Raw genomic sequence first — 19032 nt, forward strand, 5'->3', positions numbered from 1 at the left:
AACAGCGAAGAATGGGAAGGCTCCAGGCCCTGATGAGATGTATGCCGAGATACTGAAACTCCTTGAGAAAGAAAAATCCCTTTCATTATTAGTTGACCTATTCAACAGTATCCACCGCAGTGGAACCATTCCTCGAGACTGGCTCAAATCGACTTTCGTAATATTGCCTAAGAGAGCCAATGCAAAATTCTGCAATGAATATAGAACAATTAGTTTGATGAGCCACGTTCTGAAAGTATTCCTAAAAGTCTTGCATGCGAGAATTTATCATAAATGTGAGGAGAATATCGGAACCTCGCAGTTTGGCTTCAGGCATGGTTTTGGTACTAGAGAGGCATTATTCAGTCTGCAGATATTAGTCCAACGGTGCCGAGATGTCAATGTCGATGTTTTTGCTTGTTTCATCGATTACGAGAAGGCTTTCGATACAGTCCGCCATGATGAACTTATGAACATTCTTCGGGAATTAGGACTTGATGGACGGGACATTCGTATTATTGGTAATCTCTACTGGAACCAGTGTGCTGGCATAAGAGTTGATGGTCGTGTCTCGGAAGAAGTCTCAATTATGAAAGGAGTTCGCCAAGGCTGTATTCTTTCCCCCATGCTTTTCAACATCTATTCAGAAAAGATTTTTCGAGATGCTCTTTACGGAAAGACTCAAGGAATTGTGGTTAATGGTTTCATCATAAATAACATCAGGTACGCCGATGACACGGTGCTACTTGCAACCAATCTCCAGGATCTACAGGAACTACTTAATGCTGTCACTGAAGCCAGCAGCGCAATGGGCTTGAAGCTTAATGTAAAGAAGACCAAGTGGATGGTTATAAGTAGGAATGAAGATGGCATTCGAGGTAATCTCACAACAGCGAAGGAACAGATCGCGAGAGTGGCAACATTTAAATACCTGGGATGTCACATCAATGATGACTGGGACCTTACTCACGAGATCCGATGCAGAATTGAGCAGGCCAGAACTTCTTTTCAGAGACTTAGGAAACTTTTGACAAGCCGTGACCTTTCCATTTCACTACGGACACGACTACTCCGGTGCTACGTTTTCAGCATTCTGTTGTACGGCGTTGAGGCATGGACACTAACTGAGACCATGTGCAAGAGATTGCAAGCATTTGAAATGTGGACGTACCGAAGGATGCTTAAGATACCTTGGACAGCTAAAATGACCAATATAGACGTTTTGCACCGTATGAACAAAGAACCAGAAATTCTCACTACCATCAAGAGAAGGAAACTAGAATACTTTGGTCATATGATGCGGAACTCTAAATACCACCTTCTGCAAGTAATACTCCAAGGGAAAATTAATGGAAAACGTGGTCCGGGGAGAAGTAGGACATCATGGCTCGGCAACTTGAGCCAGTGGTTTGGGGTGACAAAGCTTACTCTGTTCAGAACAGCTATGAACAAACAACAGATCATGCTACTGATCGCCAACGTTCTGCGAGGACATGGCACATGAAGAAGAAGAAGATAACTGAATTCTTGATTTTCGCATTTGTGACATTAGAATAACTAACACAAAGTATGCACTAATTTCGTCGGGTGTAGTCTCAAACCATTTGTCATCATCTTTCACTTTCTTTCTGTCAGGATTGCTCAACTGTCTTGGTGCATAAGCATTTGTCTCATCAGATATTTTGTCAAACAAAGGGTTCATGTATTCACAAAAAACTGCAAGTTCAGGTAGTGGCTGCATATCAAACTTTTTCAACCCCTCTGTATTCACTAAACATATGTACAACAGGGATGTTGTCACTTTTTGTCCAGTTCCAGTCATTCAAGTTAGTCTGCGCCAAAGTATGAACTCGTTTCGAAAGACTTGGCCCACCGTCGTCATTTGTATCACTTTCCGTGTCATCAGCACTATTACACGCATCACTCGAACTAAGACCTTCAGGGTCTGTTTCATCATCACAAACATCACTGTCTTCATAATCACTCTCTAAAACACTATCTATTAGCTTTCATATTCCATCTTCATCAACAACAACACATCTGCATGACGCCATGATTGCAACTGACGTGAGCGAAATAAAATGCACAAAAATTCTTTTATCTCTTGTTCCACAAGTGTGTGATAACCTGGAGCGTGGGGAATAACCAAAGCCACATGTCTGAACTTTAGCTCAGAAATGCACTTATTAATTTTCTATCATGTCTGTCTGTCTGTCTGTCTGTCTGTCTGTCTGTCTGTCTGTCTGTCTGTCTGTCTGTCTGTCTGTCTGTCTGTCTGTCTGTCTGTCTGTACATATGCGCATGACAAAAAAATGGCTGAAGAGTATTTAATGAAAATTGGATTGTAAAGTGAGGAATGAGTCACTATAATCTAGGTTTAATTTTATTCACGCTGAGTGAAATGGTATTTTAGAGAAAGGCCCAAACTTTAATTCTCAAGTATCTATGTTAATAGAGGTCCTATCAATAAATGCTGCACAACTAAGGTGGTATAGAATTAAATTTCTGATCATTTAAGTCATACATTTTTACCGTACCGCCTATGATAACAGAGATATTCATGAATTTTGATTTTTGTTGCGAAGTCCATATCAGTGCCGAACCACGAGAAAATGGCTGAAGAGAATTTTATGAAAATCAGATTGTAAATTCAGGGCATAAGGCACTACTGTCTAGCTTCTAAATACTGTACTGCCAGGCTGAGTGGCTCAGATGGTTGAGGCGCTGGCCTTCTGACCCCAACTTGGCAGGTTCGATCCTGGGTCATTCCGGTGGTATTTCAATGTGCTCAAATACGTCAGCCTCGTGTCGGTAGATTTACTGGCACGTAAAAGAACTCCTGTGGGACTAAATTCCGGCACCTCAGCGTCTCCGAAGACCGAAAAAGTAGTTAGTGGGACGTAAAGCAAATAGCATTATTATTATTATTATTATTATTATTATTATTATTATTATTATTGTTTCGCTTCGGCCACCTAAGGACCACATCATTTCAACTGTTTCCCTTGAGCTTTAATGTTGGTCCAGTATTCCTTCATTCGTATACGGTGTTGTTCCTTTCGCTCTTCCGTCCATGCCTTTCCAGTTTTCATCTTCGGCTTTGGTAGGAAACTCTGATGTTCTTGGAGTTTTTTCTTAAGTGGGACACACTCCTGGATATCTTCAAATTAGATCCCAATCTCCTGCAGATCTTTCTGTACTTCACTGAACCATGCCCCCTTTGCCTTTTTCTCTTGGAGGAAAGTGAAAATGCGGTTGGTTAACCGTGTTGAATTCATTCGGGCCATGTGTTCATAAAAAGTAATCCTCCTTTTTCGCATCACATCAGTTATTTTCTCCACATGCGAGTACAACTCCTGGTTGTGCTGTCTCCTAAACTCGCCGTTGTCTTTGACTGGACCTAAGATTTTTCTCAAAATCTTTCTTTCCTTGGCCTCCAATTTCTCCATCATGCCTTTTTTTGTTCATGGCGAGACATTCCGCTGCATATAGAGCCTCTGGCCGGATAACAGTGCAATAGTGTTTGATGTTTGCATTCAGAGATATAGATCTTTTGTTATAGACATTTTTAGTCAGATGGTAAGCCATTTCCATTTTATTCATGTGTAAAGAAAAGGCTTCTTTTTTGGACAAGTTAGGTTCTATCCATTCACCAAGATACTTAAATTTTTCAACTCGCTTGACTTTTTCGTGAGTTCCTTCCAGCTCACTTGGCGCCAGTTTGATGTTTGTAATGAATTTCGTTTTCTCAAAGAAGATTTAGAGGCCCGCCTTTGCAGCTTGTGTTTGAAGCTGGTTGATCTGCTTCGTGGCCATATCCAAGGAATCAGCGTAAACCGCGAGATCGTCTGCAAATGCTAGACAGTCAATTGAAAGGTTCTTGTTCTTGTGGCCTAGTCTGACTCCGCTTTCGACTCCTTCATAACTCATTTTTCTGCGCCATTCACGGATCACTTTCTCAAGAACGCAGTTGAACAACAGAGGTGAGAGACCATCTCCTTGCCTAACTCCTGTCCGTATTTCAAAGGCCTCTGAAATCTGTCCTCTAAACTTCACTTTTGAGATGGTGTTGGTGAGAGTCTGTTGGATGATCACTCTTGTTTTACCGTCCAAGCCAAATTCCTTTAAGATCTGAAGTAGGGTAGTTCTATCAATTGAATCATAGGCCTTCTTAAAGTCGATGAACGTTACTACAAAAGGCTTGCTCCTTAGTTTAAGATATGAAAGGACAGATTTCAGATTCATAATCTGCTCCACACATGACCGTCCTTTCCTGAAACCTCCTTGGTAATCACCCAGCTCTGGATCTAGCCGGCGCTTTATTATTCTTCAAGGATTGGATAATCTGCCTGACTTCCTCTTTCGTAGGTGGAGCTGAATCTCGGTGGACTGTTGTTTTATCTTCAAATGTGAATCTGGACATTGGGGCCTCACAGTTAAGAAGGGATTCGAAGTATTTTGCAAGGTTCCGGCAGTTTTCCTTGTCATTATGGGCTAGGTTTCCATTGGAGTCTCTGAACTGTAGGCTCGGTGGGTCGTATTTCCTCAAGTTGCTTTTAAATGTTTTATAAAAGTCGCATGTATTGTTCTTGAAATCCTGCTCAATATGAGCCAGCTGGTGTTTATCAAAAGCACATTTAACGCTGCGGATGGTTTTTGCTGCACACTTTCTCTCATTCAAGAAGTTTGTCCAGTTGACTTGGTTCTTTAGCGAGTTCCATTTCTGCCAGGTGAGCTGTCTTTGCCTTATCGCTGCATCGCATTCACTGTTCTACCAAGCATGCTTCCTGGGCTTAGTAAGCTGAACCGTCTCTTTAGCTGTTTTGACCAGGGCCTCACGCAGTTGTTCCCAGTTTTCTGCATCCACCGATTGTAGTTTCTGAGTGAACTCATGGTTAGATCCTAGTTTTTCTCTATCAAATCTTTCAATCCTTTTGGCTCGAACTCTCCTTGTGTTTCTCGGGAGCAGTTTGGTTTTTATCTTGGATAGATAGTGATCTGAGTCCAGTTTTGCTTGTCTTAGAACTTTAACATTCTGAATTTCTCTTTGAGCCTTCCGTGCGATCGCGACATGATCAATCTGGAATTCACCAAGGTGATTTGGGGATTTCCAGGTTTTCTGTTTCTTGGGCAGGTGTTTAAAAGCAGTAGACTTCATTACAAGGTTAAATGCCTTACACAGCTCTATTAGCCTTTCTCCATTACGATTTGTTCTGTGGTGAGCAGGATAGTTTCCAACGATGTTTTGGAACTTTCTCTCTTTGCCTACCTCGGCATTGAAATCGCCAAGCACGATTATGGTATGTTTGTCTGGAATCTTGGATAAAATCTCCTCAAGTTCTTCTCAGAATCTATCAGTTCCCTCTGGGTCTCTCTTGTTCGCTTGGTTGATAGGCGCATGAACGTTCACAATAGTATACATTTTGTTTGTGCTTCGAAAGGACAGAGTCGAGACTCTGCTATTCACAGAGGTGAAATTTGTTATTGAGTCCAGAATCATTTTGTTGACTACAAATGCTGTGCCAAGGTGGGGGACAGTTGGTATGACACGTTTACCAGGTTTACCCTTGAAGATCCTGTAACCTTCAGATTCAAAGGCCTGCTCATCTGTAAATCTCGTTTCCTGAATTGCTGCAATCAAAATTTGCTGTTCTGATAGGATATCTGTGAGCTGTTTCAGTTTTCCTACCTTCTGGAGAGAATTGGCATTAAAGGTAGCAAAGAAATTCTTGGCCCTATGTTTGATCTTTCGTGGAGTCTCCGATACCTCCGAGCATGTCGGTGCAGGCTCCCCAGAATCCGAAGGCCCGCTAACGTCGTACAAGACGACGGTGGATTGGTTACCACCTGGGGTAGTAGCTTTAGCTGAAATTTCCTCCATGCTTTTTTCACAGTTGAAAAACTGTAGACTGGGGTCGGTGATATTTCGCACCGACCAAGGTACTACCAAGGTTGTGAGCCTTGGAGCCCCCAGCACTGATCAGTTCACTGACCCAGTTTCCTGCTGGGATTGGTTACCCAACCTTCCACTGGGTTGCTCGGCTTAACAGGGGCACCTCTTGTAGGTTACGTGCTGGAGTTGGAGTGAAAGAGGCTAGTTGGATTCTCTTGCTGAATCCAATAGTTTATTGTTGCAGATGGTCGCAATGATGCATTTCACTCCCATTTGCCAGGGCCGTGAAGACCCCTCCTAGGTTGACTCCTAGGACCCTATGATGATGATGATGATGATGATGATGATGATTATTATTATTATTATTATTATTATTATTATTATTATTATTATTATTATTATTATTATTATTATTATTATTATTATTATTATTATTATTATTATTATTATTATTAAATACTGTACTTTTATTCTTGTTGGATGAAATGGTAGTTTAGGTCAAGGTGCCTAAAATTTAATTTTTTAATACCTACGTAATTGGTTCTGTCGATAAGTACTGCGTAACGAAAGTTATAGAGAATACAATTTCTATCATTTATGTCTTATACAGTTTTACTGTGCCAACTAAGATAACAGAATTTATGAATTTAGACTTTCGTTGCTTAGTCCGTATCAGCGCCGAGCATTGTTAATATTGAAATATTGTTCAATCGTGTTAATTTGCGATGGTTTTTGTCATGATTGTCTTAAGGTGTAAAACTGCAAAGTCATTGGTGGATATCGACAAGGAAAATTGTGAAGATGATTATAAAAAATGAGAAAAAATTGTGAAGATAAGACAAGAGGGGTCATAAAAGAAAGAAGGACTCCCTTTACTTTATATGTCCTAATATCAAAGAGTCAGAATAAAACTAAATGTGAATGCCTACAACATGGGGAGCTCATAAAACTGATAGCAATAACATTACATTGACCATTGTTGTGACGTGATTTGTCTCTTCTGCTGCCAGTCATCTCCAATAGATGGGAATGCTGCTGTGTCCTGAGTAAAACAGCGTACTGAATATTGGCGGAAAGTAACTGAGGAGTTAGATAACTCTGCACATGCTATATGATTGCCCTGTCAATGGCGGGTACTACAGCTAGTAAACACTATTATAATTGGCCCACCTTAGGCAATACAAGTGCGTCTTAAAGGAAAAATTTAAATTCACACAGTTGGTACATGTTCCGGCCCCATTAACAATTTTATGTCATCCTTACTTGACTTCATGCTTCCAATACTGTCATTTCCACCCCCTAGTCCACCCCGTTTCCCTGAGTTTACCTCTCTTTAACTCATAACAAACTTATATGTCACATCATCATTGTCTTTATCATCATCATCATTTTCAACTCTAATTTCCTGTGTGTGGTATACAGGCGTTCACCACTTCTTCCTATCTTCATACATTCTTGGATATCTTCTCATGTGAATCTCTTTTCCTCCACCTGCAGTGTCATTGTCTCTAGCATAAGCTCATTGAAGGCTAAGAAGAAACAGATGTAAAATAATTGGGATTGATGAATTCTAATACAAACTTCCCACATTAAAGCTTCTATTCTACCAGGAGAGGCAGCAAAAAGTTAGTTCACTATCCAGGGGACATTGGGGGAAACAGATCACCTGCAATCCATTTCTAGACTCACCGATAAGCTGGAGCAGAATGGACAGTCGTTCAATGTCATAACCATTAATTAGTTAAGAATTAATAATAAACGAAGTTGAGAATTAATGTAGATTTTACTAATCGTCAAAGCAGCTGTTGAAAATGATGTCCATCATTCTTGATACAAATGTTGCACCGATGTAAAAAATTCCAGAACACTCGTATTTTCACCTCTGAAATTTTGCGTCTGATTTCATTTTTCAGGATATGTGGACTTTTCTTATACACTTTCTGTTTTAAAATTCCCCACAAATAAAGAACATGTCAAGGCACATACACAATAATAATAATAATGAAAATAATAATAAAACCAAACAATAATAATAATAATAAAATAAACATGGGGAAATAGAAACATATCAGCGATGTAGTGGAGGTTTCATATCTAAGCTTGGAAATAGGACTGTTGACTTATAAACATAACTTATAGACCTAATAAACAACAACTAAGGAAGGATTGTGGAACATGAAGGAGCCCTATTGAGGTCCATGCAAAAGTATGCCGTTATGGGGAAGAAAAGGTTCACGAGAATCACCCTCTAGCTCAGCTATATTAAAATTAACAAAATACAAATCTACTAAATCAAAATAAAGACATAATCAAGATACTTGAGTAAATTTGTAAAATACAAGGTTTAACATAGTAAGATTGTACAGAATTACAATATATTAGCAATAGCAAAATGCAGGTGACTGTCTGTCGAAAACACAGTCATTCCAAAAATTGAAATTAGTGACATTGGGAATCTAGGGCAAACTCCGACACGTTGAATTTAAAACATTGAAAGTTACATTAAAAGAGAAAATACTGAAACACTAGAATTAATTTAAATGAATGGAAATACAAAAGAATTAGAAAATTAGCGCTTACCGTGAGAAACTGGAGACCCAAGGCGGGATGGACGCAAGACACGTCCGCCCACTACAGTGATCCGAATTCAAAGACCCTGGCAATACGCATCACACACGCAAAGCCGGCAGAAGGCTGGAAATAGACCGATCACAAATAACCAATAGGACACCGAATTTCTCTAGATTCCCGTTTTTCGCCAATCAGAAAGGTCGTTATACTGATCAATCCAATTGCATAACCAATTTCACAAGTTCTCGAACATTTCTATTGCAACACAAAAGTTTTCGTCAATGGTAATCACACGTGCGGTATAGGCTGCCTCGAAAATAAAGCCCTTTTAAATTTTTCAAACACATTACAAAATTACAATTCTTGAAGTACAGAATATAAAATGATAATACCATTTAGTTCTTCTTCACACAATAATTAAAGAAAATAACTTCCAATAAATTCTTCAAGTTACATTAAAACAAATTTCTTCCTTAAGTCCAGAATGTTTTTTTCTTCACACTTCTTGAAATTAATTCAACTGATACACCACTAATACAACACAAATTAAATTTAAATACAAGGTCAGTTAACAGCTTAACACTGTAAATGTTCATTTACAGTTCCAAATATTATTCTTGAGGTTTCCCTAAATTGCATAAAAGAAATATTACAATAATATTCAAAACACATTTAAATTAACATTTTCTTCTAGTTACATTAAAATAATTCCTGCAGAGTCCATAGTTCATATTTCTTCATTTTCCACAATACTAATTTTTTTAAAGACAAAAATGAAATTCTGCTGTCCTTTCTTGATGACACACAGGTGACAAAATTCCCCACAAACAAAGAACACAGGCATTTAACATGGAAAAGATGTAGAGATTTGCAAATGTTTCTGCCACATGATTTCTTCTTGAGGAAGTTTAGCTAACACAAATAACGTTCAACAAGTGTCGGAATGCAACACTTATAACTTGCACTCAACAAGAACTCCATTTGTAAGCTAAACATTAATTGCATATGCTTACCACTAACCATGTTTCCTGCGCTGCCTGACTGCACACTTTATCACCACCACTTGGGAATAAAGCAAGCATCTCCCTAGTCCACCTGCATGGGTGCATCGGCTAAAGTACCGGTAACTTTTCGCTGCCTCCTGCTAGGTTATATTAGTGATTGATTACTGCACATTTCTTCTGAATTACTAAATGAGAAAGCAAAGAGTAAACAATATACTGAAAAGGAAATTATTGATGAACTTTTTATGACAATTTTGTAATGTGGTATCAAAGCGAATGTGACTGGATCATTGCCTGGTAAAGTGACAGGTATCACTAAAAGCTTTCATTGGAATTGGTAAAATGACATGTTAAATTCCTGTCTTTCAGGAGGTTTGGGTGGATTTGGACTGGAGCTTGCAGACTGGCTGGTATGTCGAGGAGCAAAAAACCTTGTGCTAACCTCACGAAAGGGCATTGTAAATGGATATCAAAGTTCTCGTGTCTGCCTCTGGAAGAAGTATGGAGTCAACATTGTTATCTCCAAACAAGACATATCTACTTATGATGGTGTCAAGCAATTGATAAGTGAGGCTAATAAACTGGCCCCTGTTGGAGGAATCTTCAACTTAGCTGTGGTGAGTAGATTATCTTTCTGCTAGTCGGTACAGAAAGAAGCTAAGTTTTAACTACACTCCTCTTGATTTCTCACAAATTCTTCTTCATCATCATCATCATCATCATCATCAGTTCTTTGCTCCAGTAAATTGGATGAAGGTGTTTATGAGCCTCCTTCATTTTGTCCTGTCCATCCACGGCTGCTGTCCTACTTTTGGCTGCCAATTTACTTCACCTTTCGTAAGGTCTTTGAACATTTGTTCTTCCTCGCCATCACAAGGCCTCTCTCTGTGCCTCTTACCAGGAACAATCCTTTTATAGTATGTTCTTATGTTCTTGGGGTCCTATTTGTAGCCATTCTTTTCATAGGACCGTACCATCATAATCTGTTTAATTCTAAGGTTTCCAACAGATTCTTGTCCAATCCAAGTTTTTATCAGACATTCTCATTCCTAGTTTTATCTCTCCTTGTCTTTTGAAGACAAGGATGGAGGAACTTCATTTCAGTGGCCTGTAAGCCACGTTTCACAGGTCGAATCAAATGGAAAAATGCCACGGGTGGTTGTTAGGTCCACCCTGTCAATGTTTATTATAAACTCGTTAGTTTACACAATTATTATTCCTACATGTTTCGAGAGTTGGCCACTCTCTTCATCAGCAAATTTGACACCATAAACCAAAATTACTCATATTTTAAGTGTCATTCGTAATTATCTCAAAAATCTCATCACCAAGGAAAATATAAAACTGGGCGAGTTGGCTGTGCGGTCAGAGGCGCGCGGCTGTGAGTTTGCATCTGGGAGATAGTGGGTTCGATTCCCACTGTCGGCAGCCCTGAAGATGGTTTTCCATGGTTTCCCATTTTCACACCAGGCTGCACCTTAATTAAGCCCATGGCCACTTCCTTCCAACTCCTAGGCCTTTCCTATCCCATCATCGCCATAAGACCTACCTGTGTTGGTGCGAGGTAAAGCCACTAGCAAAAAAAAAAAAAAGAAGGAAAATATAAAAATACTCCAATGGGTCAGTATCTCGATCAAAATATGATGGTTATATAGTCACCTGCTAAATATTATATATTGGAATCCAAGTTGATGGGCCAGATCAAAATTACTCACCTCAGTCCAGGCAGCGTTGGGTGTACTTGCACTGTATCTGTACGATCACTTGTGCCACCCTTGCATTCACTGCTGCTGATGGCAGAAATCTCGGAAGATTGACCGTTACTGTCACTAAATGACAATTGTGACACTTCGCTGACACTTCCATTAACTATTTCATCACTTGTGAATAGTTTTCTTTTAACTGATTTGCCAAAAATGCAGGGGGAAAATGGAAAATGTGAACCACAGTATTCTGCAATCGCACATGGTCAACAAACTCAGCTGATAACTCGCACAAATATGTGCCTAATATAATCGTAACTCCACCTTCCAGTTTTAAAATGTTTGGAAGTGCAGCTTATGTCATCTGTTGACTATTCATGAGACTATTTGAGCTCAGTGAGCTGGTAACATTTCAAAGTATTGTGCAAGCCCATATACGGGATTCTGCCCACGAGGATATGGACAGGTAATCCATATATGGGTTTTCGCCTGAGTAAGGTTAATGAAATGCTCTCCTTACATTGACTGAAAGAGAGTTTATAACTTAAAAGTATAGCTGAGAACTTCATATTCTAGAAACATTTCTCAAAATGTTAACCAAAATCACCTAAATTTTAACACATACTTGAGGGTGTTTTGAGGATCTGAAAAAATAAGCACTGCAGGGAAAAACTCTGATTTAGTAAAATAGGGTGATAGGAGGTGTATTCATTTCATTTTTGCTGCCCCATATATTGTCATTGAATTCAAAACATATTCACAGCTACAACATTATCACTCCAAATGACAAATAATAAACAAACTCCTAGCAAATGTAGAGTATATGATAATTTTGTGTTCAAAATCCAACATTACCAGTTTCGAGCTTTTGTAGCATTTCTGTTGCATTTGCATAGCTGACTACATGTTGTTTATTTTTGTAGCAAAACAAAATGTGCACTCAACTTCTCCTCCCCTCATTGCCAAAGATTCTGAACCAGATGTCAATATTGGATCATATACAGGGTGTACCAAAACTTGACGGCAAAAATTTAGGAATGGATTCCTTACATAGAGAGAAGAAAAAAAAATTATAACAACATGGGTCTGGAAATGTATACTTATAGATTTATTCAAACTTTTGTACATTTACACCGTACGTCTGTAACGGTGGCTGAAACACTTTGAGCATGTCATCATCATCAATGTCCCACTCCAGTCGCCCGAGTGTAGTTAACAAGCCTCCTCCACGCCTTTCTGTCCTTCCACTTTTCCTACTCCATTACTTTCACCACATCCAATCCAGCTTCTCTAATGTCCTTCCAAATCTGATCCATCCACCTTCTTCTCGGTCTTCCAACTGGTCTTTTTCCCTTAACTTCTCTTTCTAATTCCCTTCTTGCTACCTGTTCCTGTCCCATTCTTTTTACATATCCGAACCATCTCGATCTTGCTTTCTGTATGTTCTGTACTAATGGTTCTACTGTATATTTAGCTCTTTTCTGATTTTAATATATTGGATTCTATCTCTTCTTGTCTTTTTAACTGATGTTCTTAAAAATTTCATTTTTACTGCTTAGATCTTGCTATCTTGTCTCTTATTAGTTACCAGCATTTCTAGTTTGTATGTAACAATTGGTATTAAATACTGTTTATATAATGTTAATTTTGTTCTCTTGGATAATTTGTCATCCCATAAAAGCACTCTGACTTTATGATAAAATTTTAACCTTTACTTAGTCTGTTATTCATTTCAGGGTTGATTTCATTACTTCCATTAATAATGCTACCCAGATATGTGAACTGTTGTACGTTCTCTAACCGTTGTCTGTCTACATTCACTTAGCTTCTCTTTTTCTCTTTTCCACAGTGTATGACTACAGTTTTTTTTTTTTTTTTTTTTTTTTTTTTAAACTTATTACCATTCCAAACTACTTCAGATTTTCATTCCAAATGTCCAGTCTCCTTTGTACTTCCTTTTCTCCCTTTCCCCAAATCACCACATCATCTGCAAATACCAAAGCATTCACTTCATCACTCTGATACTCTGTTTTACACGTTTTATGATTTCATCCATCAAGATAAAAAACAATAATGGCGACAGTGCTCTTCCTTCCTTTGTATTTCAGAGTTAATTACAGTAGAAGTCCTTTATAGTGAGAATTCACAACAGCGAAAAGTTTACTCGCTATAACAGATTGTCATTATATCCGATTTTTTGTAAAAGTTGGGAAAACCCCCATACTCATTAAAATCAGCATGAAATGGCAATCAGTTTGTTCAAAACTTGCGTTTTTGTGGATAATATCCACACTACGGCTTACTTGTTTATTTTTCAAAATCCAATACTACATGAAAGTGTATGTTTAATTTCATTCTGAAAAATTATATTACTGTATTTCTCCGAATCCAAGACGACCCCCACTTTTTCCTTCAAAAGATTTAAATCAGGCTTAAAAATGCTTTGTTAAATCATATGAATGCCTTTCTTATACAGTACGCATTTTTAGACTATTTGTAGATGCGGAACATTGCTTTAGTAATTTTTTTTTTTGGCGGTACAATTATTCTTAATTTCAGCGGATTTGATAACCATTAACTTAAAATTGGCATCATAATATCGAAGAGAACCCGTTGAAAATTTGCCGGCAATACCTATTTCACGCGTCTCTACAATACGACGATCCATCATGAAAATAGTTCTGCTTACTATAAAACTGTTACTTTCACTCAGCATCAGATATAATTGGCTGCTGCTACTCGCATGTCTCGCTTGCTGGGTTTGACCAACTTCAGCAGCTAGCGATGTATAGGCCTAATCGTAGACTTTGAAGGTCAACGAACAAGTTTATTGCACCGTGGTATCGCAATTCTTCCCTTGCATTTTTTTGTGCACATACCTCATAATCTCATCTTCGACTTCTTTAAAGCATCTTTGTTGCGGGCCACTGAATGCATTTTTTGTACAGTACGCATTTTAAAACTATCTTTGTCTTCACGATAACGCCGAATATTGGCTTTAGTTAGGCCTATGCCGTATTTTCTTGCAGCTGCATAATTATTGTTATACATTCTGGATGTTTATTAGCCACGAACTTAAAATTGGCATAATAACATCGACAAGAACCCGTTGAAAATTTGTCGGCAATACCTGTTCCACATATCTGTACAATACGACGATCCATCAAGAAAATATTTCTGCTGCTATAAAACTTAATTTTACTAAGCGTCAGGTACAGTAGACACATTATAACTCTGCTACTGAGTAACCGTGGCCTTGCATGTATTGATGCCATTCTACAGATTTGAGAAACATTTTTGTAGAGGATAATTGTCATTCTCTCTTCACTATTTCCCGAGATTCAGTGACGTTACACATAGGCACTGTACAACCGGTTGCCGTGTCTAGCGATATATATGATAAAGAGGCAGTAGTTTTTTGTCAACAAGTCTTGTATGCGCGCGGGGGTGAAATGAGAAAGTGTGGTTACTGTGGTAGTTGCCAGTGGTATTCATCACTGTCAGGCCGCGAATGCAAAACAACCCTTGATTTTTCATATGAGCTTCTGAGAAAAAAGAAGTCTTGGATTTAGAGAAATACGGTATTACTCCAGAGGCTTCTGTGGCAAACATTTCAGTTTTCTTCTTTGTGACGTGAGTAGTTAAAATAAATCAACATAAACTCACTGTGACGTGCGTAGGTTGGAAACAAATTAGCATAGACACAGTAACGCTGTAACGTGTGGCACCAATTAAGTATAATTAAATATAATGGCACAACGACCAACTGGGGGACAATCACAACTCAAGTAGAAGTAAAGAACGCAGTGCACAGAGATCATTCAAGCCCCAGATAACACACACTCTGCGATCATGCTGACACCCTCAGAAAAATCAAACAATAAATAATCTCAGAGAGTCACCACACAGAAGCAGTAAATGGAATAAGTTAATACAAATAGAAGGCAAGACAACTTACCTCAAAGGTGTAAATGTGGAAGGTGCCTTTATAGTGGATCATTGCAATCATGATCTTATTTATAAAAATTATCATAGTAAACCTTAGATATTAGTGCACGACCTTTATCATGAAAGGATAAGCCTTAGATTTTTAGAAATAGTTGAATTTAATAACAACGTAATATGAACATTACACCAAGTTAATAAATCAGAGAATTAATCAAGGGTTGATTTGAAATTAACAGTCCAAGAAAGATGGAGCAAGTAGTTAATCATTAAAATAAATTTGTGAGCATAAATGGAGAGAAACGAATCCAATCCTTAGTATGGTGTTAATAATAATTCATATGGTAACTCCCCAATACAAGGTGCAGAACAGGGTCAACACCAAAACAGTTAACATGAAGAACAAAATCAATAGGATAAAACATGAGGGCAACCTTAGATAAAATACCCCACCTAGGAAGTAGCAGAAATGCTCTGAACAGTAAGTGGAGCTAGGTACTCCAAGGTCAAGTAACAGAGAAATTGCTCCAGAATTCAAAACCTTTCTAATTAAATCCCAGGAGCATAATTAAAGGATAACACCACAAATCTAGTGAAGTGGTGAAGTAAGGTAAAATCCACAAACATCTTAAGAGCACTCCAAGTCAAGCAGAAGTAACTGCTAAATTCAATAATTTAGGAATTAAATCGCAGGGGAATAGATCATGAATTACGCCACAAATCCAGTGAAGTGGTGAAATAAGGTAAATCAGTAAATATCATCATCAACTCTTTAAGATCATTTCAAGTCAAGCAGAAATAACTGCTTAATTCAACAATTTAGGAATTAAATTGCAGGGGAATAGATCATGAATGACAACACACATCCAGTGAAGTGAAATAAGGTAAATCAGTAAATATCATCATCAACTCTTTAAGAGCATTTCAAGTCAAGCAGAAGTAACTGCTTAATTCCATAATTCACGAATTAAATCATAGGGGAATAAAACCAGATCACACAATAAATAATCAGATAACGTGGTGAAATTAAGGTAATATCAGTAATAATCACCACCAAATTCGCAAGACAAGCTTAAGTCAACCAATTCCCAATGTTTTCCCAATCTAATTTTAATACAACTCAATAGTCATCTCTCAAAAACAAAATATGGGACAATAAAAGTCACCAAGACGACGACCAAATTAAAATTTAATGTCAGACAGTCAAGGTGTGACAAAACATCTTTGAATGGATTGGTTTTCATTTTTCTCAGCTCCTTTTAAAACAATTAATCAACAATTTACCATCACAGGGTAAATTATGATAAAATGTTAACCTGCAGAACAGTTAGGCATATTTAAGTTATTGCCAAGGTTTAAAATAGAATTTAAGAAAACAGTCTTAACGTCCAGATTAAGATGATATTACACACCTTATCTGACACATTAGGTAGAATTAGGTACATTATAATAAAAGCAGACGTTGAAAAAAATTCAACGGACACAGAATTTCTACATTAAAAATCAAGTTTGATACGCCATAATGGAAGGTCTGAATTAACATTGCTGACCATGAGAAAAATTAAAATCAGGAACCAGAAGAAAATGGGTTTTAGGAAAGGGGTCAGTAATGAACTAATGATTAAATCAGTTCCCAGTACTAATGAAAATGCCAGGTCAGAAGGAGAATCCAGATCGGAGATATAATAGCACAAGCGCAAATTTACATTATCAAATACAACCAAAAGTAGAAGTAAATAAAAGAAACTAAACTTACAAAGTTTCCCATCCAAAAGGGATGAGAAGCAGGGTAAACCGTGGAAAAATATAACAGCCTACATGGCACGTCTGCTACAAAGACAGGAGTAAAAGTGACAAGATGGCTACCCCAACACAGGTCAAGCCCAACCAGCCTTTCCATTAGTAATAGGAAGCGAGGGGAGGGGGGGAAAGATACACAGTTGAGTGCAGCATAATACAGAACTACATAGACAATGATCTGTATAGCTCTGCTAACATCTTAAGGAGGAAGTGGTTTAAGGAAATACTAACTTAACGAATCATCCTTACATCTTCAAACAGCGTCACCTAACCTAACCGTGTATGTATCATGAAAACATATTTCAAACGCATGTAGAGAAATGATAACCTCCTCGCTAAAAATTTGCATGAGAATAGCCTTTCCGAAATTTAACTAGATGCAAGAAAATATCAACTATCCTCTGAAATCAGTGATGTACTCTGCCATATCTTGAGGTGCATCACATTCTTACTTAATCTCAGTATCTAACATTTAAATTAAGAGATTGTTTACTTCAGCCTTTATTCTTAATGAGTTAACAGCTGCTATCAGCCACGTTATTTACAGATTTATTATGAAAACGTGTTATCCTCTTTCATTTCGAATTTTCTTTAGAGGATAGCAGTCGATGAGTATTGCTAGTCGACTCCAACATCGCCTTCGAATGTTGACGAGAGAGCTTACCTATGCACATAGCGAGAAAACTATACTGTACCGAAGATGATCAATCGCATTTTGTGGCAAACGCTTCAGTTTTCTTATTCAAACAGCATCACCTATCCTAACTTACTGTAACTGTACTTTACAGTACGTATGATGAAAACATACTTCAAGCACCAGTAGAGAAATTATAACCTTCTCGCTATAAATAATAATTTAGCTGACGCGAGAAAATATAAGCTAACGCCTGTAATCAATGACGCACTCTGCCATATCTTGAGGTGCATCTCATTCTTACTTAATTGCAATATTTAGCATTAAAATTAAGAGATCGTTTACTCAGCCTTTATCTTTAACGAATTAACAATTGTTATCGGACACATTATTTACGCATTTATTACAAAAACATGTTCTCCTCTTTCATTTTAATTAATCTTTACAGAACAGCAGTCGACAATAAGATACCTATTAGGTTCAACCTTTTCAATACTAATTACGTGCTGATGTTACAAATACCTTTTATTCAACTTGGGGACCAGTTTCGACATATATAATGTCATCATCAGATTTTTAATGAACATATTTCAATATGTATCCACAATAGTTTTGATTATTATGTCTTTGCTTATATATTTGTGATTCATTTTATGGCTGATGATGACATTATATATGTCGAAACCGGTCCCCAATTTGAATAAAAAGTATTTGTAACATCAACACATAATTAGTATTGAAAAGGTTGAACCTAATAGATATCTTATCATTGATCTCAGTTCAATACGGAAACATTAATGAAGTTTATATCTTTGGAACAGCAGTCGACAGGTCGACTCAGACATTGCCTTCGAATGTCGACGAGAGAGCTCGCTAGTGGACATAGTGAGAAAACGATACCGAAGATGATCAATCACATGCAGTATAATGATTGAGTGCATAAATATCGGTAACAGAAAAATTTGTGTGCACTTTATTGCTCGTAATAACGGATGCATCAGTGACAGGATTTTGGCTGTAACTGAAGGATAATACACAGTTTAATATAGGAATTTGGAAGGGATGGACAAAAACTGTCGTTATAACGGAGTTCTCATTATATACCATACTCGCTATAGCAGACTTCTACTGTAATTATTTTGTTACATTCATTTTCCGTCGGCATTCCCATACATGTTTTCTCTTAACTGTATCATAAGCTTTCTCCAAATCCAAAAATATGAAGATGATTTCCTTGTTCCCATCCAGATGTTTTTCCATTATAGTTCACACTGCAAATATTAAGTCTGTTGTTGATCTATTTGGTCTAAAGCCATATTGTTCTTCCTCTAACTGTGTTTCTATTATGTGCCTCAGTCTTTTGTCTATGACTTTATCCATTATTTTTAGCCCAATTGATAATAGGGTTATACTTCTATAATTTTCACATTTCTTCCTATTTCCTTTTTTTTTTTTGAACAATGGTACAATGCTTCCTTGTTGCCAGTCTTCAGGTATCCTTTC

At 37.7% G+C, this 19032-nt stretch overlaps 1 protein-coding gene across 4 annotated transcripts in view; it reads left to right on the forward strand.

Moving 5' to 3' along the window:
- Nucleotides 1-19032, forward strand: part of LOC136883507 (fatty acid synthase) — an 830097-nt gene that overhangs the window by 718941 nt on the left and 92124 nt on the right. For all 4 annotated transcript variants that reach the window (XM_068229677.1, XM_068229680.1, XM_068229678.1 and 1 more), the window contains one exon: nucleotides 9817-10064. In XM_068229677.1, the coding sequence (XP_068085778.1) occupies nucleotides 9817-10064 (248 nt within the window). The remainder of the gene's footprint in view (nucleotides 1-9816; nucleotides 10065-19032) is intronic.

This window comes from Anabrus simplex, chromosome 11 (assembly GCF_040414725.1).
Source record: "Anabrus simplex isolate iqAnaSimp1 chromosome 11, ASM4041472v1, whole genome shotgun sequence".
In the NCBI taxonomy this organism is placed as follows: Eukaryota; Metazoa; Arthropoda; class Insecta; order Orthoptera; family Tettigoniidae; genus Anabrus; species Anabrus simplex.